The sequence below is a fragment of the Hemitrygon akajei genome, chromosome 8, assembly GCF_048418815.1.
Source record: "Hemitrygon akajei chromosome 8, sHemAka1.3, whole genome shotgun sequence".
NCBI classification, from domain to species: Eukaryota; Metazoa; Chordata; class Chondrichthyes; order Myliobatiformes; family Dasyatidae; genus Hemitrygon; species Hemitrygon akajei.
This window is the reverse complement of record NC_133131.1, coordinates 101,731,132-101,753,470: the sequence shown is the minus strand read 5'-3', so window position 1 is coordinate 101,753,470 and position 22,339 is coordinate 101,731,132. Positions and strand designations below refer to the sequence as shown.

Below are 22,339 nucleotides of genomic sequence, written 5' to 3'. Positions count from 1 at the left end.
GTCTTGATATAATTTTAAAATCATTGTTCCCTTCACTATTGCAAGCTGCCCAATCCCTGCAGGCAGCAAAGCAGCCCCAAACCATGATGCTCCTTCCACCGTGCTTCACAGTTGTAATGAGGTTTTGCTGTTGGTGTGCATTGCCCTTTTTTTCTATAAACATAGTGGTGTGCATTTCTGTCTCATCTGTCCACAGAGCATTGCTCCAGCAACTCTGTGGACAATCAAGGTGGTCTTTTTCAATCTTCAGATGTGCAGCAATTTTTTTTTTTTGCGGAGCAGTGGTTTCCTCTGTGGTGTCCTTCCATGAGCACCATTCTCGGTCAGCATTTTTCTTATAGTGGACACATGAATGGAGACTTTGGCAAGTTCTGGAGATTTCTGCAGGTCTTTTGCTGTTACCATAGATTCTTTTTCACCTCTTTCAGCATTGCACATTTTGCTGTTGGTGTGATCTTTGCAGGATGCCCACTGCTAGTGAGAGTAGTAACAGCACTGAATTTCCTCCATTTGTAGACAATTTCTCTTACAGTGGACTGATGAGCATTCAGGTCTTTTGTAGTGTTTTCGTCATGCATTTCTACAATTCTTCTAAGGTCCTTTGAAAGTCATTCTGATTGAAGCATGGCACACATAAACAGATCTTTCTTGAGAAGAGCTGGCTCTGTCAGTAATGTGATCTGTGTGTCTTTTTTGTAGGACAGGAAACCTCTACAACCCACACCTCCAATCTCATCTCATTGATTGGAACACCTGACTCTAAATAGTATTTGTAGAAGACATTACCCCAGAAGTTCACTTACTTTTTTTGAAAGTGGACTGTGATTGTTTAAATGGTGTACTCAGTGTTGACCAGAAGTACAGTTGTCTGTGATTAGTTTAGGTGGATAGTGTTTGTCTATGATTTGTGACCTAGATGAAAATCAAACCACATTTTATGAGTAATTAATGCAGAAAACCAAGTATTGGCAAAGGATTCACAAACTTTTTCTTGCAACTGTATGTACTTTGGTAATCTACTTTGAACTTTGTCAATATGAAGTTGTAGGTCTATTAAGTGCACAACTATACTACCTCTTCAAAGCTGTCGACCTATTGAGACATGTGCATAGATGTTCTGAAGTTCAGAAAAAATGAGTGTGATGTCATTTTAGTGTTTCTAATAAAGATATTGGCGGAAAAGATGCTGAGAGGCAGTTTCATCTGGGTAGAAAGCCAATGATTATGGATTTGGGATTTTAGACCTGAAATGACACAATGAGAATTTTCTCCTCAAGAGTTATTTGAATTGTTTTATTTTGTGTAGTGTTCAATTAACCTTATAGATAGAAGAATGTGTGAGTTAGATGACATTTGCTTGACATGTACACGCAAATTCTAACATTAGTTGTAATTTTGGACACTTGGGAAATGGCTACATGTAGAGAAAATGTGGGGAAAATTATGTTGAATGGAAGGTCGGTCATGATTTTTGTTAAAGGGTATAGCAGGTTTAAAGGGCTACATTTCAAGACATGATTTTATTTATTGGGTTCTTACTGTTTGGAACAGTAACAGACAAGTTATTGGTTTCATATATAAAGTACTTATTGTGCTTCATTGCATATAGTGATTTAAAATTAAACTTGCTACCCATCTATCATCCTGATTTCCATATGTAGATGTTATACATATTTTTAACAAATTTATCCAAATGTGTTGTGAATAGCTGAGGCTACATCAATAATCCTTATAGCACCTCACTAGTTACAGCTTATTGATCCATTTATTGCCATTGCTTTCTATCAATTAGCCAATCTTCTATCTGTGCCTGATAGAAAGGTGTTGGATCTATAGATACGGGCCAGGAAGTGACAGAAAGAATTTACTGCACTGTAAATCATGAATTTCATTCAGGTGATGAGAATGTAATATGTCAGTCTCCCAGATGACAGAGAGAAATGTTTAGCTTTTTGGCATTAGCAGAGAAAGGAACTAGGAGACAAAGTTGCTCAGGAAATATTGCATCAAAAAGGAAACCTTTGGTTAATTAAATCCCAGGCATTAGGAGCAAAGCAAAATTAATATGTTTCAATTAAAGTTATAATTTTCACTTTTATAAGGAAAATATTCCATTCTTCTATTTTACATACATAGTGGTGAACTTGGCAAGAATAGTGATGTTAAAATTTCTTGTATTTGCATGTAAATGTTAAATTGATAAAGTTGAATGTCTAGAAAGCGTTCTCTTCACTTGGGTTTTACTTTGATCATGCAACTTTTGAATTGTATTTTAGTATCTCTACTCTCAGTTTTTGATATGCAGAGCTATGAAGTTCATGTTCAGAACAAAAGCTGCTTCCGTGAGTAGCTTTTCCAAGCTTAGAACTGGTACCAGGTTTGATATTTATAAAGAAATAAAAGGATAGGAGGATATATAAATATACAACATGCTGAGATGTTGTAAACCCAGAATTTGTCCACTTCGTTTTTTAATGTCCAAGATGAATTTTTTGACCACGTTGTTTTCATGAGGAATTGGAAATATCTTTTGCATTAGCACCTGTTGGCTTCAATTGAAGTTCAAAAATAGAAACCTATTATAACCTTAAAGGGTACACCAGTTAGGATGAACCCTGTTCACTTTTCCTAATGCAGTACTTGGCAGTTCTCATATTGCATACAAGTTAATTTCCCATATAAATTAGAAATGCAAAGCAGCTGCCATCCCACATCTGTATGAAATTGTTTTGTTAGTGTGTAAACAAAAGCTACATCTTTAAGATCACTCTTCCAACTGTTTGATAGGGAATTTCAACCATCTGCTATTGCCTGTCTTTGCTATTGTTTGATAGTCCTTAGAGTTGCAGATGACTTGTTTTCAACCTGGTTTTGTGGATTCTGAGGTGTTTAATGGGTTGGAAAGCCTAATACATTTGGTGGGGTGTATTCCTTATGTTGTTACCTTGAGCTTCTCAGTTTGCCCAATGAATAGACTTTATCTTTTCAATACCATTCAAAATGCTACTCCTCCATTTTGAGCAGTTTGTAGTCATTTTATAAGGTGTAACTGTGTATGTGTGTGCATACTAATGTATAAATGCACATATTAGAGAAAGTTTCATCCGAAGTTAATTGTTGCATTTGGCTGAAAAGATGCATGTGATTTTAAGAGATACAAATAAATTGTGTAACTATAGATGACCTTCAAAGTTATGTTCAGATTTCTTATAGTGCAGACTTTTAATATTACCTCTTTGCATGTCTACAAATCATTAAAATTGGGAAGGCAAGTTGCAGAAATAAATGCATGTACCCAGAAGTTAATTGAGTTAATTTCAAAGCCTTGTAAACTTTCAAAGCATGTGATGCCCAAAATGTATGCTGCTGGACAGACTTTACAAGTACAGTGATGCGAAGGATATCAGTAACAGTAGGGTAAGAATGGTGTATAGTTTGTGGGAACCAAATAGAGATTGGTAGAGATTAGTTGGATGATGTTGAAATTGGGAGTGTGGTCAGTGTGCAAGTGGCATCACAGATTGGTAAGAGTTGGACTGAAGGATAGAAGGATAATTGGATCAAGAGGTTAGTGGTGAAGGTGTTAGGTTGGGACTTGCAAAGAGAAATGAAGAGGCAAGACAAATGGAGAATCAGATACTGCAGTAACTAGTGTGAACCTATCAATTGTAGATCTCAGTGCTGTACTTTGTAAGTCTTCATATTGAATTAATGTCTGTTTCTCTGATTGGCCACACCATCCTTCAATGCATATATAGATGAAAACCACATGAATAACGTTCACAATTGAACACCATTGTGCATATTTGGGGTGTCCCATTAGATAAATGGAGGCCTTGAAACAAGACATTATATTACTCAGAATGAATAACTGATTTTTCCTTTTAGTCTTTCATATTCTATTGAAATTTAATTTGTAATATAATGTTACACCATCTGTTTTCTGTCAATTCAAGTCCTCTGTTTCATGACTGAGTGTTTTTTAAATAACCTCTAAAGTAAAGGGATAATTCTAAGTCTGTGGGGAAAATATTTGATTAGACCAGAATTCAAAGATTGTTGTTAAAGCAGAACACCAGAAATGTTAAACAATTTTTAAAGAACATTGGCTGCGATTTAAACGCAGTAGCACACAATGGAAAAGTTCATTAATTACATAGTTATAAATTGGTATGATTTTTTTCTATGTGCTTTTCACCTTTCATTATTTAGATTGAGATGATTGAAATATTGTAAGCTGGGGAAAACAGTAGCAATGCTGCTGAAAGCATTTTGTAAATGAAGAAATACTGCTTTTCCTTGATTTACGAAAATTGACTTTATTCCTTTATCAGAAAGGGTCAAGCTATGATGTGATGTGACAAATATGTAATGTGTAGTATCATTTTGCTCAGCATGTAGATACTTAAAATGTATACATACTTAGAAATAATTATGTAACTTGTCCTGCTCAGTAATTTGAAACAAATTCCATAACATATGCACATTACTAACAGTTTACTGTCTATCTATATGGTCTCTGAACATTGGACAGTTAATAGTCAATACAGAGTCTGGCCCTGTGGCTCAGAAGGGTAGGGTAGGGAAGGGAAGAGGAAGGCAATAGTGATAGGGGACTCTATAGTTAGGGGTTAGACAGGCGATTCATTGGACACAGGAAAGAAATTTGGATGGTAGTTTGCCTCCCAGGTGCCTGGGTCTGAGATGTTTCAGATCGCATCCAAGATATCCTGCGGTGGGAGGGAGAACAGCCAGAGGTTGTGGTACATATTGGTACCAATGACATAGGTAGGAAAAGGGAACAGATCCTGAAAAAAAGACTACAGGGAGTTAGGAAGGAAGTTGAGAAGCAGGACCGCAAAGGCAGTAATCTCGGGATTACTCCCTGTGCCACAGGACAGTGAGAATAGGAGTAGAATGAGCTGGATGATAAATGTGTGGCTGAGGGATTGGAGCAGGGGGCAGAGATTCAGATTTCTGATCATTGGGACCTCTTTTGGGGCAGGTGTGACCTGTACAAAAAGGACGGATTGCACTTGAATCCCGGGGACCAATATCCTGGTGGGGAGGTTTGCTAAGGCTACTGGGGAGAGTTTAAACTAGAATCGTTGGGGGGTGGGAACCAAACTGAAGAGACTGGGGAAGAGGAGGTTAGCTCACAAATAGAGAAAGCTTGTAGACAGTGTGAGAGGGAGGATAGGCAGTTGATAGAGAAGGGACGCGCTCAGACCGAAGGCTTGAGATATGTCTGTTTTAATGCAAGGAGTGTTGTGAACAAAGTGGATGAGCTTAGAGCGTGGATCAGTACTTGGAGATATGATGTGGTGGCCATTACAGAGACTTGGATGGCTCAGGGACAGGATTGGTTACTTCAAGTGCCGTGTTTTAGATGTTTCAGAAAGGACAGGAAGGGAGGCAAAAAAGGTGGGGGCGTGGCACTGTTCATCAGAGATAATATCAGGGCTTCAGATAAGTTGGACACTACAGAGGGATTGTCTACGGAGTTTCTGTGGGTGGAGGTTAGGAACAGGAATTGGTCAATAACTACTGCGTGTTTTTTATAGGCTGCCCAATAGTAACAGGGATATCGAGGAGCAAATAGGGAAATAGATCTTGGAACGGTGTAATAATAACAGAGTTGTCATAATGAGAGATTTTAATTTCCCAAATATTGATTGGCATCTCCCTAGAGCGAGAGGCTTAGATGGGGTGGAGTTTGTTAGGTGTGTTCAGGAAGGTTTCTTGACATAGTATGTAGATAAGCCCACAAGAGGGGAGGCTGTACTTGGTATTGGGAAATTAACCTGGTCAGGTGTCAGATCTCTCAGTGGGAGAGCACTTTGGAGATAGTGATCATAATTCTATCTCCTTTACAATAGCATTGGAGAGATATAGGAACAGACAAGTTAGAAAAATGTTTAATTGGAGTAAGAGGAATTATGAGGCTATCAGGCAGGAAATTCGAGGCTTAAATTGGAAACCAATGTTCTCAGGAAAAAGTACAGAAGAAATGTGGCAAATGTTCAGGGGGATATTTGTGTGGAGTTCTGTATAGGTACGTTCCAATGAGACAGAGAACTTATGGTAGTGTACAGGAACCATGGTGTACAAAGGCTGTAATAAATCTAGTCAAGAAAAATTTACAAAAGGTTCAGAGAGCTAGGTAATGTTAGAGATCTAGAAGATTATACGGCTACTAGGAAGGAGCTTAAGAAGGAAATTAGGAGAGCCAGAAGGGGCCATGAGAAGGCCTTGGCAGGCAGAATAGAGGAAAGCCCCAAGGCATTCTACAAGTATGTGAAGAGCAAGAGGATAAGATGTGAAAGAATAGGACCTATCAAGTGTGACAGTGGGGAAAGTGTGCATGGAATCGGAGGAAATAGCAGAGGTACTTAATGAATACTTCAGTATTCACTATGGAAAAGGATCTTGGTGATTGTAATGATGACTTGCAGCAGACTGATAAGCTTGAGCATGTAGATATTAAGAAAGAGGATGTGCTGGAGCTTTTGGAAAGCATCAAGTTGGATAAGTCGCCGGGACCGGATGAAATGTACCCCAGGCTATTGTGGGAGGTGAGGGAGGAGATTGCTGAGCCTCTGGCGATGATCTTTGCATCATCAATGGGGATGGGAGAGTTTCCAGAAGATTGGAGGGTTGCAGTTGTTGTTCCTTTATTCAAGAAAGGGATTAGAGATAGCTCAAGAAATTATAGACCAGTGAGTCTTACCTCAGTGGTTGGTCAGTTGATGGAGAAGATCCTGAGAGGCAGGATTTATGAACATTTGGAGTAGTCAGCATGGCTTCTGAAGGGCATGTCATGCCTCACAAGCCTGATTGAATTTTTTGAGGATGTGACTAAACACATTGAAGGAAGAGCAGTAGATGCATTGTATATGGATTTCAGCAAGGCATTTGATAAGGTACCCCATGCAAGGCTTAATGAGAAGGTAAGGAGGCATGGGATCCAAGGGGACGTTGCTTAGTGGATCCAGAACTGGCTTGCCCACAGAAGGTAAGAGTGGTTGTAGACGGGTCATATTCTGCATGGAGTTTGGTCACCGGTGGAGTGCCTCAGGGATCTGTTCTGGGACCCTTACTCTTCATGAATTTTATAAATGACCTGATATGAGGAAGTGGAGGAATGGGTTAGTAAGTTTGCTGATGACACAAAGGTTGCAGGTGTTGTGGATAGTGTGGAGAGCTGTCAGAGGTTACAGCAGGACATTGATGGGATGCAAAGCTGGGCTGAGAAGTGGCAGATGGAGTTCAACCCAGATAAGTGTGAAGTGTTTAATTTTGGTGGGTCAAATATGATGGCAGAATATAGTATTAATTGTAAGACTCTTGGCAGTGTGGAGGATCACAGGAATCTTGGGGTCCGAGTCCATTAGACACTCAAAGCAGCTGCGCAGGTTGACGCTGTGGTTAAGAAGGCATATGGTGTATTGGCCTTCATCAATCGTGGAAATGAATGCTGGAGCTGAGAGGTAATGTTACAGCTACATAGGACCCTGGTCAGGTCCCACTTGGAGTACTGTGCTCAGTTCTGGTCGCCTCAGTACAGGAAGGATGTGGAAGCCATAGAAAGGGTGCAGAGGAGAGTTAAAAGGATGTTCCCTGGATTGGGGAGCATGCCTTATGAGAATAGGTTGGGTAAATTCGGCCTTTTCTCCTTGGAGCGAAGGAGGATGAGAGGTGACCTTATAGAGGTGTACAAGATGATGAGAAGTATTGATCATGTGGATAGTCAGAGGCTTTTTCCCAGGGCTGAAATGGTTACCACAAAAGAACACAGGTTTAAGGTGCTGGGGAGTAGGTACAGAGGAGATGTCAAGGGTAAGTTTTTTTACTCAGAGAGTGATGAGTACGTGCAATGGGCTGCTGGCAATGGTGGTGGAGGTGGATATGATAGGGTCTTTTAAGAGGCTTTTAGATAGGTACGTGGAGCTTAGTAAAATAGAGGGCTATAGGTATGCCTAGTAATTTCTAAGGTAGGGTCATGTTCGGCACATCTTTGTGGGCCGAAGGGCCTGTATTGTGCTATAGGTTTTCTAGGTTTCTATCCTATAAGCCAAAGAAGGACAATTTTCCTTCCCTGAAGGGCCTTAGTGAGCCATGTGGGTTTTTAATCACTGTTCAGTAGTTTCATGGTTAACATTATTAAGTGTGGGTTAAATTAGTGTGTATGGTATTTTTTCATACACATGATAATGTGATATGACTAATGTGTACTTATTGAAGCATGAATAAATGTGGCACAATTGGTGGGTAACACACAGCTCGAACCACATCATCAAGTTTGCTGATGACACAACCGTGGTGAGTCTCATCTGCAAGAACGATGAGTCAGCATACAGAGAGGAGGTGCAGCGGCTAACGGACTGGTGCAGAGTCAACAACCTGTCTCTGAATGTAAACAAAACCAAAGAGATGGTTGTTGACTTTAGTAAGGCAGGGAGCGACCACTCTCCACTGAACATCGATGGCTCCTTGGTAGAGATCATTAAGAGCATCAAATTTCTTGGTGTTCACCTGGCGGAGAATCTCACCTGGTCCCTTAACACCAGCTCCATAGCAAAGAAAGCCCAGCAGCGTCTCTACTTTCTGCAAAGGCTGAGGAAAGTCCATCTCCCACCCCCCCCCCCACCCCCATCCTCACACTCTACAGGAGTTGTATTGAGAGCATCCTGAGCAGCTGCATCACTGCCTGGTTCAGAAATTGCACCATCTCGGATCGCAAGACCCTGCAGCGGATAGTGAGGTCAGCTGAGAAGATCATCGGGGTCTCTTTTCCCACCATTTTCACTACATGCTGCACCCGCAAAGCAAACAGCATTATGAAGGACTGCACACGCCCCTCATACAAACTCTTCTCCCTCCCGCCATCTGGGAAAAGACACTGAAGCATTCGGACTCTCACGACCAGACTATGTAACAATTTCTTCCCCCAAGCTATCAGACTCTTTAATACCCAGAGTCTGGACTGACACCAACTTACTGCCCTTTTTTGTGCCTATTGTCTTGTTTATTATTTATTGTAATGCCTGCACTGTTTTTGTGCATTTTATGTAGTCCTGGGTAGGTCTGTAGTCTAGTATAGTTTTTTTTTGTGTTGTTTTATGTAGTTCAGTGTAGGTTTTGTATTGTTTCATGTAGCACCATGGTCCTGAAAAACATCGTCTCATTTTTACGTTGTACTGTACCAGCAGTTATGGTCAAAATGACAATAAAAAGTGACTTGACTTGAAAGCATTTCTGGCTTCATCTGTTACTCTACGAAAGGTATTTATAAAAAAGGGAGATGCCAGATCTCACATGCATCACAGACCCTGGGTTTACTGACTTCATGACTGTTCTAACTGAGACCAGCCAGGTGAACACAAACCTTGGTGAATCACAGGGAAAACCTTCAGCATTGAGTATATTTACATAAATGGCAACAACAAGAAAGCAGCATCCATTATCAAAGACCCCCACCATTCAGGCTATGCCTTCTCACTACTACCATCAGGAGGTACAGAAGTCTTGCATCCCACACCATCAGATTCAGTTACTACCCCATAAACATCCAGCTGCTAAATCAGCATGGATAACTTCAGTCACCACTAATTCTACAACTCTCTTTCAAGAACTGTACATATGTTCTCAGTATTTGTTTAATTTGCCTTATTTGTTCTCTTTTGCACATTGGTTACTTATCAGTCTTTTTCCTATTGATGTCGAGTTTTGTACAATTCCATTTATTTTGTTTTTTCTTGTAAACGCACACAAGAAAACTTTGAACCAGTATTTGAGTGTAATATAGAACAATATATTACAGAACAGTTTAAGCACCTGCAGTGTGCCTGTATGTTCCTAATAAGTGTCAATTACAAATACACTTTCATTTGTAAACTGGATTGAAGAAATTGTTCGTTTATTCCACTGGCAATAGAAAACTGGAGCATTAAAGTTAATAACTGTATACATCTGGCAATATTAGACAATACAAAACAAATGTAGTGTCACAGCTTATGAGTATTTTGTTCACTAATTTCAAGACAGAATTGAAGTTGCCAGCTCAGCTTTTTAAATGAGTGTTGTGCTTTGCTTTTTAAAGATAAAATGAAATGCATCATTGTGACACAAATGATTTGAAGATATTATTTTTAAAATGTAATGTTTTCAGGATTGCTATGCTTTTTAAATTTTCTACGGTAATATGTGTGCAATTTTAGCTGAAAAAAAATTGTTGTTTTCTAGATTTTTTGAAAAAGCCCTTAGAGAAATACGTGAAGAAATTGCAAGTACCAGTTAGAATTCTACGCATGGAACAGCGCTCAGGTTTGATTCGAGCAAGACTGAAAGGGGCAGCAGCTTCTACTGGACAAGTTATCACTTTCTTGGATGCACATTGTGAATGCACAGTGGGCTGGCTGGAACCACTACTAGCAAGGATTAAAATGGACAAGTAAGAATAATTTTGTATATATGTGTTGTGGTTAAGTTTTCAATCACTTCAAATGTTTCTAAGAGTTTTGAGCAAATATACAGAATAAAAGAAATAAGCATATGTCATAAAAATGAAATTAGTTTTGAATTTTATCATCATGTACAGAACTAGATTTAATAAACAGTAAACAAAATGAATGTCTAGCTATTTATATTGGGGCTGATATTAGCCATGACACTGTGCTAATGTTTGAGCTTTGCCAAGGAATTCTGAAACAGTTTTGTGTAGCATTTCATGCAAAAATAAAATGTATTCCAAGCTGCTCCTCTTGGTATAGCATTAAAGTGTCTCTGTGAGATATTGCTTGAGTTGGTCAGAACCTATTAAGGCTGCCATCTGAGTTGAGCTGAAACTTTCTTCTAACTTGCTTTGTAAAGTTGGCTTGTAAGGCTAGCAATTTTTATTTGGTTATGAATTATTGTACATAATGTGTTGAATAGGAATGTTGTATTAGGATCAGGAATGGGCTATCTATCCTTCAAGCCTAATGTGCCATTCATGAATCATCTATCTCAGCATTTATTTTAGTATCCCTTGATTGCCTCAATATCTAGAAAATTACCCACTTCTGCTTTGAATGAACCCTATGACTAAGCCTCCACAGCACACTGGAGATGAGGAATTTCAAAAATTAACAACCATCCTCTGAGTGAATAACTTTCCATCTCAATCTGGCATGCCCATTGTTTCTTTCTGATTCTGTGATCCCATCTGTACGCTGTGCCCTGGTCAAGTCTTAGAATAATTCTTGGAGGCTTTATTAAGATCTGAAAAATATCATTAGCCCAATACTCAATTTCAGGGGTTCCTTCCTGTGGAATAACATAGCATGTTTAGCAAATTATTCAGCCTATCACTCTTTTAATAGCTTTTTGAGGAATTTCTATATTAGTTGAGTGATGCGCAAATTCACTTGTTAAGAGTTAGTGGCTGTTCAACATCTGCTGTTGGTGTGGATAAAACTGTGACTTTCTTTAAAGTGCATAATGTTTAAGAAAGTTCTACATTTTTTTTCATCATTATGTAACTGTTTAATTCTATCAGTCATTGGTACAGATGGATTTTTTTTGTAATCGATTTCACCTCTTCCTCTAAAGGCACAACATAAAATGCTCTGAAAACATTGAAGTAATTCTGACAACCTTTTTGCAGGTGTGTCAGCTTCAGAACCTGAACTGTAAATATTTTGGGAGAAGCATCCAACCTTTCGAGTGAGATTGCTCACATAGGTGGACTAGTTGGATTCCACCAAAATTAACAAACATCTATTTGGTCATGATTGTTAGTTCATGAGTTCAAATGGAAATTGGTCCTCTGGTTAGTTCTTTAACTAATAGTGCCTGCAGTAATGTGGCCCCATCTTCCACCCTAACCATTCATGGTCTCTACCACATGCACACAGTGGCTGTTTTGTGGCCTATCTGCTTCTTTGACAACACCTCCCAAGGTTTCAATTTTTATCACCAAGAAAGACAAAAACTTCAGCTACATTGGAATGTAAATGTCTGTAGGATTCTCTCAGAATTTCATACCATCTGACTGGGAAATATATTACTATTCCTAACACCAAAAATGTAAGAAGCAGAAGCAAGACTGTGACTATATAATTCCTCAAGTATTAAGTAAAATGTTTGATCATGCATAATCTCCACTTTCCTACTTGATTCCCTTAATGTCCAAAAAATCTGTCAATCTCAATTATTTTTTGTCTGAATTTATAATTTGATTTTGTGTACCCTAGCCAAGACTCTTCATGCATGAGTGAGAGTCATGCAGTTTCTTAACCTCTTTAATCCATCCATAACATTTAGTTTCAAGGGAAACAACTCTGAATTCCCTAAATTCCAATGAGAATAATAATGATTTCTTGGCTTGTCCCTCTAGGTCAGGCACCCAATCTGAAGAATTGAATAAACTTTTACTGGATTGAATCTATTCCTTGTCCATATTTTAGCAGAAAACAAAACAAAAATAAGTGGATTCCCCCCCCCCCCCCCAGGTTCTATCCACCTACCATCCACACATTTCACCCACTAAATTCCTCCCTCTCTTTCCCCCCTCCAACAGCCTCATTCTCTCAAATCCCTCCCCCTACCTAGTACCATCTGCCCTTCATCCTTCACCAGTCCTTAGTCCACCTATCACCTACTAATCTGTTTCTCACCACTTCCCCTCTCCTTTTTATACTGGCTGTCTTCCCTTTCCACACTCAGTCCTAACACAAGGTTTCCCCAAAATGTTGAGATTTCCTTCTCCCCACGGATGTGCTGCTCAATCCACTAAGATCCTGCAACAGATTGTTGGTTGCTGCAGATTCCAGCATGTGCAATCTCTTGTGCTTTTTGCCTTGACTTGCCTTTTGCCAACTCCAATGGGTCAAACATTATGTTTGACTTTGAAGTTGTTTGTTGTACCTACGTATTAATTTTTTCTATTTCATAAGTCAGCACATCACTTAGTTATTTTCACCTTTGATGGAATATGTTAGTGTTTTTTCTATTAAAATGAATATCCTCACTATTTTTTATGTAATATTCTGCTAACTTTCTTAACCTCTATTATTGAGGATTCTAGAGCTCTTTGCAATTTTCTGAAGTACTTTTGTATTGCTGCCCATTTTGATTTGTTGCATTTTGCTTTCTCCTACCAATGTACTTAGTGCCCATCCCTAAATACCTCACGCATTACCGTGAGAAGCTGAGAGGCCAGTATAAATTTTGGTGGCATCTGGCAGTGGTTACTTCCCTCAGGTCGCTATTAAATTATATTCTTCTGTTAGAGTACAGTGCTGGCAAAAGAAAGCCACGTGATTGAATAGGCTTGGGTAAAGAACCTAGAGATGAGAATTCAAATACTTTTAAAAAGATTCAAATACAAAAAATGGCAATTATATACTTTAAATTCATATTAATAATTTAGAGTTAAAGAAAACTTGTTATTAGCAATGATGATGCAATGTTACCAGTTTGTTTTTTAAAAAATCTATCTAGTTTACTCATGTTTGTCAGGGAGAGGAAATCCGTATTAGCCTGCATGATTACCTTTATAGAGCCCTCCAAAATAGTCAAGAAGGTCACATAAGAATTCCAACAGATTTGTCAGGCAAGATTTTCCCTTGAGAAAACTTTGCTGACTATGGCCTATTTTATCATGTGCCTTCAAGTACCCCGAGGCCTCATCCTTAACAGTTGACTGGAACATCTTCCTAATCACTGACGTCAGACTAACTGGCCTATAATTTCCTTTATTCTGCCTCTCTCCCTTCTTGAAGAGTGGAGTAACACTTGCAATTTTCCTATCTTCCAGAACCATCCAGAATCTAGTGATTCTTGAAAGATTGCTAATGCCTCCACAATCTCTTCAGCTATCTCTTTCAGAACTCTAGGGTGTATACTATCTGGTCCAGGTAATTTCTATCAACATTCAGACCTTTCAGTTTCCCAAGAGCCTTCTCTCTAGTTATGGTAACTTCTCACTCTTCATGTCCTCTGTTGACTGGAATTTCCAGCATATTGCCTGTGTCTTCCACAGTGAAGAATGATGCAAAATACTTATTGAGTTCAGCTGTCATTTCCTTGTCCCCCATTACACCTCTCCAGTATTGTTTTACAGTGGTCGTTTTACTCTTGCCCCTCTTTTACACTTTATGTATCTGAAGAAACTATTATTGGCTCCCTTACTTTCATATTCCATCTTTCCCTTCTTAATGACTTTAGTTGCCTTCTCTTAGTTTTAAAAAGCTCCCGAATCCTCCAACATCCCACTAATTTTTTGCTCTATTATATGCCATCTCTTTGGCTTTTATGTTGGCTTTGACTTCTCTTGTTAGTCCCAGTTGTGTCATCATGCCTTTAGAATACTACTACTTCTGTGGGATGTATATATCCTGTGCCTTAGGAATTGCTTCCAGAAATTCCAGCCATTTCTGCTCTGTTATCATCCCTGCCAGTGTTATTTTACAATCAATTCTGGTGAATTCCTCTCTCATGCCTCTGTAATCCCCTCTACTCCACTGTAATACTGATACATCTGACTTTAGCTTCTCCTTCTTAAATTTTAGGGTGAATTTGATCATACTATGATCACTTGCCCCGAAGGGTTCTTCTACCTTGAGCTCTCTAATCAATTCCAGTTCATCGCACAACAACCAATCCAGAATAGCTGATCCCGTAGTGGGATCAGCCATGAGCTTCTCTAAAAAGCCATCTCATAGGCATTCTAGAAATTCCCTCTCCTGGAATTTAGCACCAACCTGATTTTCCCAATCTACCTGCATATGGAAATTTCCCATAACTATTGTAACATTGCCCTTCTGGCATGCATTTTTGATCTCTTGTTGTAATTTGTAGGCAATATCCTTACTACTGCTTGGGGGTCTGTATACAACTCCCATCAGGGTCTTTCTATCCTTGTATTTCCTTAGCTTTATCCACAACACCTTCCAACCCTATGTCACTTCTTTCAAATGATATCTAAAATTCTGGTTGAACTCCATTCAGGGAAATGTGCTAAGCTTGGATACTATACCTCAGGGAGGATGTGTATTGTTTACCTAAGAGGACCAGATTGGAGGCATTTATGTCTGGTGACCAAGAAAGTTACAAGAGGTCCAGATGCGATCTCTAGAAGGCCATATAATAGGCGAAGTAGTAATTCTTGACTAAACTTGAATCAAGGAAGGATGCTCAACAGTTGTGACAGGGCTTGAATGCTGTCACATCTTATCAAATAAAATCAAGCAACATAGGTGACAACAGCACTTCAGGGTAACTCAATGGCTTCTATGCTTGCTTTGATCATCCAGACCAGGATGAGCCATCATGAACTCCCACTGCCCCAATAATCCTGTGATTTCAGTATTTGAGGCTGACATGCAAGCAGCCTTCAGGAGAGTGAACCCATGAAAAGCATTTGGCCTAGATGGGCTACTTGGCCCAAGTATCAAGACTACCTAGAGTATTCACTGAGATCTTTAAGCTCGTGCTTTGACAAACTAGGGTATCCATCAGCTTCAAGCAGGGTTCACTTGAACCAGTGCTTAAGAAGAACATGGTAACCTGCTTCAATGAGTATCATCTAGTTGCTGTTGCATCCACAGTGATGAAGTGTTTAGGGAGGTTGGTTATGAAATGTATCAACTCCTATCTGAGAAGTGACTTGGATCAGCTCCAATTTGCCAACCAGCACAACTGGTCCACAGCAGGTGCCATCTCAGTGGCTCTTCAATCCACCCTGGAACATCTGGATGCTTTTTATCAATTACAGCTTAACAGTAAATACATTCATCTCCTCAAAACTAATCAATAAGCTTCAAGACCTACCTCTTTGTGCAATTAGATCCTGTATTTCCTCACTTGCTGACCCCAGTCAGTTCAGATTGGCAACAACATTTCCTCCACAATCTCAATTAGCACAGGTGCATCACAAGACTGTGTGCTTACTCCCTGCTCTACCCACTTTACACTTATGACTGTGTGGGTAAGCACAGCTCCAATGCAATATTCAAGTTTGCTGATGATACCACTGTTGTAGGTCGAATCAAAGGTGGTGATGAATCGGCATATAGCAGGGAGATTGAAAATCTGGCTGAATGGTGCCACTGTAACAACCTCTCACTCAATGTCAGCAACACCAAGGAGCTGATTATTAGCTTCAGGAGGAGAAAACCAGAGGCCCATGAGCCATTTCTCATTGGAGAATCAGAGGTGAGGAAGATCAGCAACTTTAAATTCCTCACTATTATCATTGTCATCTTTGGACAAACTTCTATAGATGTGTGGTAGAGTGTATTGACTGGCTGCATCACAGCCTGGTATGGAAACACCAGTGCCTTTGAATGGAAAATCCTGCAAAAAGTAGTGGATATGGCCCAGTCCATCATGGGCAAAGCTCTCTCACCATTGAGAACACCTACACGGAGCGTTGTCACAAGAGAGTAGCATCTGTCATCAAGGACACCCACCACCCAGGTTATGCTCCCTTCTTGCTGCTGCCATCAGGAAGAAGGTGTAGGAGCCTGAGGACTCAACACCACCAGGTTCAGGAATAGTTATTATCCCTCACCATCAAGCTCTTGAACCAAAAAGGGGACAACTGCACTCAACTTCACTTACTCCATCACTAAAATGTTCTCAGAATCTATAGAGCCACTTTTAAGGACTTCTCATCTCAGGTTCTTGAGGTTTATTGCTTATTTATTAGTAGTTGTTTTTTTTTGTATTTGCACAGTTTGTTGTCTTTTGTACATCTATGGAAAATAGCGCCTATGGCAAGCACTGAAATTGCACCTCGTCCAAACATCGGACACCCACCTTTTAGATAACTTTACCATAATATCAACTCAAAAATACAAGTCAAGCTTGTTCATCTTTTAATTAACAAATTATGGCACTACATGAAAATTATAACTGCACCTTCCTTGCTTTCACTGATGCAAATTGGTCTATGATGTGATCAAAGTCAGTTTTTTCAGTTTCTTCTCTTTCTACACTCAGCAGAGCAAGATCAGTGTCTGCCTTGACCTTTGGAGGCTCTCAAATACGGAAGTATTAGTTTTAATTTGCTGAATGATCTCTCACAGCTGGCAATGGAAACTGCGATGGTTAGCATTATCTGAATAGCAATGCGAAGATTGGGGAAGACGATCTCATCTCCATACTGATCAATAAATTCAAGAAGCTCTTCAGCTCTTGATATTTTCATGTTGACCTGCCTTGATAGCAACATTCTGCAAACCAAAATTTCTGCATATAGCTGCTGTCCGTCAACATCAGATCTGTACAATTCGCCCAAATTTTCATACTTCTTTAGCTCGTTACTGTCAGCGCCGTAACACAGTCCCTTGACATCGAGAAGGAACCCAAACTTGGCATCCGTGTCATGCAAATAGGCGAACCTTTCGTCCATTTCTCTGTGAAGATGGTCAAGTGTTCCCTTCATGACTCTTTCCATTTCTTCCTTAGCTGTCAACCCAGCATCTCTCGTGTTCTCATCAACTATTCGTTTCTTTCATCTGTGATGTCTTTCAACTTCAGTATTCCATTCTTGACAGAGACTGACTCCTCCTTCGAGTGACTCACTGGCCAAAATTTCTCTTTCATCATAAAAATGATTTGGAGGGCTTTCAAATCCAGGGCGGCATCGTGGAAGTTCATTTTAGGATCCTTCAGCCTCGTTTGAATATGGTCAATGCGAATGAGTACTTTGATTCAAAATCCTAGCAAAATCTGAAAATCGTAACTCAACATGCAGTTGTACAGCTGCCTTGCATCACTTCTTGTCTCACTGGCCTCGTTTTCATTGTCTATCATGTCCTAAAGTATTTCCTCAAGGTACTTGTTGACGGGCTTCACTGCTTCTGTCCTTGCAGTCCACCTGGCTTTGGACTCCAACTTAACAACCACAGGCATGGCGTTTTTGAGTTTTTCCCATCGCTGTGTTGAACGAGAGAAAAACACGTAGAGAGCTTCGATAGTTTCAAAAAACGTGACCGTCATTGTATCCTGCTTGGCTGCATGTACACCCACCAAGTTCAGTGAGTGATTGTCGCAATTCACAAACAGTGCCAGATTGTTTTTCGCACTTACTCTTTGATGAACACTACTTGTGTGTCCAGCCGTCACAGCAGCATTGTCATAGCACTGTGACCGACAATCTTGTAGCTCCATTTCATCCTTCTCCAGCTGTTTCAAGATGTCTTCAACTAAGCTCTCAGCATCCTTCTGGCTTATCTGGGTAAAACCAAGGAAGGACTCTCTAACACAGACTGTTTCCCTCTCAAAAACAACTTCACATACCTCAGTACTTCTGACATCTGCTCACGGTGTGCCTGATCAGGAGTTGAGTTGAACATGAGACCATAGTACTTGGCTTTACGAATGCTTCTTGGTAAACCCTGGCGAACAGTGGATGCTATCATGTGGATGAATTCATTCTGGACACACAGTGAAAGATAAGACATGGATCCAGGATGACTTACCAAATGAGTGAGGTGTTCTTTTATGACAGGGTCAAAGATGGCCAGTAGTTTCAGTAAGCCAAGGAAATTTCCCACGTTGGAGTCTAGCTGAAGTGACTCCCTGTGTCCTCGCAAAGCCAGGTTCTGAGTCACAAGGAATTTTATGCAGTGAAGGATTCTCGTCAAGATATCATGCCACTTCTGCTTTTCCTTCTCAATCTGTGACTGAAATACTGTGTCAATTATTTCTTTGTTTCCAGCTAAATTTCTTTCCATTTCTTTTCACTGTGTGAAGCATTCCCGATGAAAATGCCAAGAATCATGAACACTAATCCTTTCAGGTGCTTTCCATTGGTTGAATCCACTTCCCTGCTCCAATGAGGATTGATGGTCTGACCGGGAATAGAGAAGACAACATATACAAAATGCAGACTTTTTAGAAGGGGAATATACCAGCCATGAGCGAGTCACTTCCTCACGACGACCATTTCCCAATTTCCTCTTGAACCAAGTTTTGTTCATTGAGCGGTTACTTATTGGTATGAAAGGCCCCTCATTGTTCTGGAAATACTTCAAACCCAGCTTTATTATTTCTGTTCTCAATGCGTCAGGCAGAATTGCTTTTTCAGTATCCTTGTCAAACTTCAGAAGTTCAATATCATGCTGTTCAATCTCTTCTGGTATGACAGTTCGAGGCTCTTTGACACCATCCAGTTCACTAAGTTCAGTGTCGTCAGGTTCAATCTCGTCAGGTAAAATATTGTCAATAAATTCAACATCACCACCACCACCACCATTGTCTTCCCCTCCTATCATGTCCATGTTCTCTGTGGCAGACTCACTTTTAATCTCGTCATACTCGGATTTATCTGACTTGACTTCCTCCTCGGCTTGTGATGCATTTGTACTTGATCCACCTTCAGATTCTAACAAACTTGTAGCAGGTGCAGACAACTCCATGGAACGTGTCAAACTACTTGTTGTGGGCTTTTCAAAGAAGGGCATAAAGAACTTGCTTGACTTCTTGGCTTGCTCAGCCTCCAACTTTCGTCTCTTCCGTCCTTCAGTTCCACTTTCCTCTTTCTTCGTGAAGGAATGTTTTATGGTCTTCTTACACAATGCTCTGAAATAAGGCCATCCTAGTGCTTCTCACCCATGATAATCAAAGACAGATTATACATCTGAAGAAAATTCTTTTTTCACTAACCAAGGATGGGTTTGTCTGACTTTAATAGAAACTGCTCAGTGGCGCTCCCCTTCAAGTGGCAAGTGGTGCCCAGGACATGTGCTATACCTTAGATACACCACTGGTTGAATGGCTACTTGATTTTGGTCTTTCATTGATTCCTTTATGGTTGTTATTATTATACTATGGATTTATTGAGTATGCGCGAAAATTAATCTCAGCTGTATATAGTGACATATGTACTTTGACAACAAATTTATTTTGGATTATGAACATTTTATAGAAAATTCTAGGTTTGCCAGGGAGGAAACCTGTTAACTTCAGTGTGGGGAATATTTGATTTGGATACCAACAGAATAGTTTATTCTTAAATGCCTTTTGAAATGGCATAGCAAGGGAAGGGCAATGAATGCTGGCCAAGGAATCCCAGATACTGAAACATAAATTTTAAAATCTTATTAATAGCAAATATGGTGCAAACACTGCCTTCATGAGAGACTTTTGTCATTATTGTACTTTATCTCATCATTGCCACATCAATTCAATTGAGCTATTGTTATTATAATACATGCTTGCTTAAAATGACTTTTGTTTCACCAGGAGTACTGTGGTATGCCCAGTAATTGATGTGATTAGTGATGACACATTTGAGTATATGGCAGGATCAGATATGACGTATGGTGGATTTAATTGGAAACTGAACTTCCGTTGGTATCCTGTTCCTCAGCGAGAGATGGATCGAAGGAAAGGAGACCGAACGATACCAGTAAGGTAAGTGCAAGTGATTTTGTTTTTCAGTACATGGGCATAGAAAAGAAGGGGAAGTGTAGCAATAAAATATTGTAGTGCTGCTTTGTGTTGTGCTTTGATAATTCGGTGAGATATGCTGTTAGTCTAAATTGTTCTTTTATTTATATAAGAAGGGTGCTGGGCAAAAAAAAACCCAGTTTATGTAAAAATGCTTACTACTAAACTAATAAATAAGCTGTTTACCATTTCCACTAAATGACTATTCAGTAATCCTGTGTATTAATTGAGGCTTTTTTTGTGTAATCATCCAATTGATTGAGTATACGCAACACCAAGGTTTAAAATCTATAATTTTCCCTTGAAACTCTATTTTCGCATCAAATGGAAGTACGTTTGAGTGGGATATCATATTGGACTCTTGTAACTTACCTGATTAGAATTTTATATTACATTAAGGACATTAATTAATCTGTGATAAAACTCTCCATTTTATGTTTAGTTTGACACCAAGTTATTCAAATTTCTAATATTACTGTATTACTTAATGTCAATGCAATAAGGGTTGCTCTTTTCCACTTCAAATTCTGAATTAAAGATGCCTCTGAATATTCTTTTGTAAAGGTCAAAATTAAAAATGTTAATAAACAAGGTAACATTTAAAAATAACCTGTAAATTATGAAGTTTATTTTGAAACAGGCAGATTTTTGATCCTCCTCTTCTACTCAAATATTTTTTGCCTAGGTACAGTTCTTAGGGCAATAAGTGCCATTGAGTTGCTTTGCCCAATTTTTTTTCTAAGGCCCTGACGGCCAGTGAAAGCCTCCCGAGTCACCATAGCCAGGTTTTATGCATGATGATCTTGCACAGATTATTTTTTGAGGAGGAGAGGGTGCATGAGCATTACTGGGTGACAATGGGGAGGACTAATCAGTTGAAGTATAAAGTCAAAACAGGTGAGTAAAACGCATAAAATGCTTGAGGAATCCAGCAGGTAAGGCAGCATTTATGGAGAGGAATAAACAGAAGACATTTCAGGCTGAGAATCTTTATCGGTACTGGAATTAAAAAGAGAAGGGTAGGATTTTTCAGAGGACAAACATTTTAATTTCACTTCCCATTCTGACATGTTGGTCCATGACCACCTCTACTGCCATGATGAGTCCATTCTTAGGTTGGAGGAGCAACACCTCATATTCCATTAGGTAGCCTCCAACCTGATGGCATAAACTTTGATTTATCCAATTCCCAATCATTTATTCCCCCATCCTCTTCTCATTTTTCATTCCCCACTCTAGTTCCCTGTTACCCCTTCTCTTTTATCCCCACACCCCCCTTGTGACCCCCACCCCCTCCCATTCTCTCTCCCCTGTCTATCCTCCTCCCTTTTCACCTCCATCTTCTCACTTCAACCCCTTCCCCCTCAACTGACTTCACCTATCACACGTCAGCTTGTAGTTCTTCCTCTCCCCTCACCTTATTCTTGCTTCTTCCCCCTTCATTACCAGTGCTGATGAAGGATCCCAGCCTGCCAACTCAACTGTTTATTCCTCTCCATAAATCCTGCCTCACCTGCTGAGTGTCCAGGCATGTTTTTGAGTGTTACTCTAGATTTCCAGCATTTGCAGAATGTAAGATAATCTTCAGGTGCATGTGTTAAGGTGTCAGTGCAGGTGCAGAAACTTGCATTCTTTCATGTACATTTAGAAAAATTAACTAAAATGTAGAAGTGGTTAGGTTGTTAAAGTGTAAGAAAACACCTTTAATAGAGTAGTAATAGAGGCTTTACTTTAGTAGTAAAATCCTTAAAGGGTTTATTCAAAAAATAGTGAGATTATTTGAGGTAAGAAAAATATTAATAAAGCAAATGAGAGAAGTAAAAAGCAACAATAAGCATATATGAAGATAGGAGACAGATAAACAAAATGGCTAAAAATTTTCCAAGTATACTAG

At 39.5% G+C, this 22,339-nt stretch overlaps 1 protein-coding gene across 2 annotated transcripts in view; it reads left to right on the top strand.

The window, feature by feature from the left end:
- galnt1 (UDP-N-acetyl-alpha-D-galactosamine:polypeptide N-acetylgalactosaminyltransferase 1) overlaps window positions 1–22,339 on the top strand; it is a 122,096-nt gene that overhangs the window by 62,615 nt on the left and 37,142 nt on the right. For both annotated transcript variants that reach the window (XM_073054285.1, XM_073054283.1), the window contains exons 5-6: window positions 10,246–10,453; window positions 20,239–20,409. In XM_073054285.1, coding sequence (XP_072910386.1) covers window positions 10,246–10,453; window positions 20,239–20,409 — 379 coding nt within the window. The remainder of the gene's footprint in view (window positions 1–10,245; window positions 10,454–20,238; window positions 20,410–22,339) is intronic.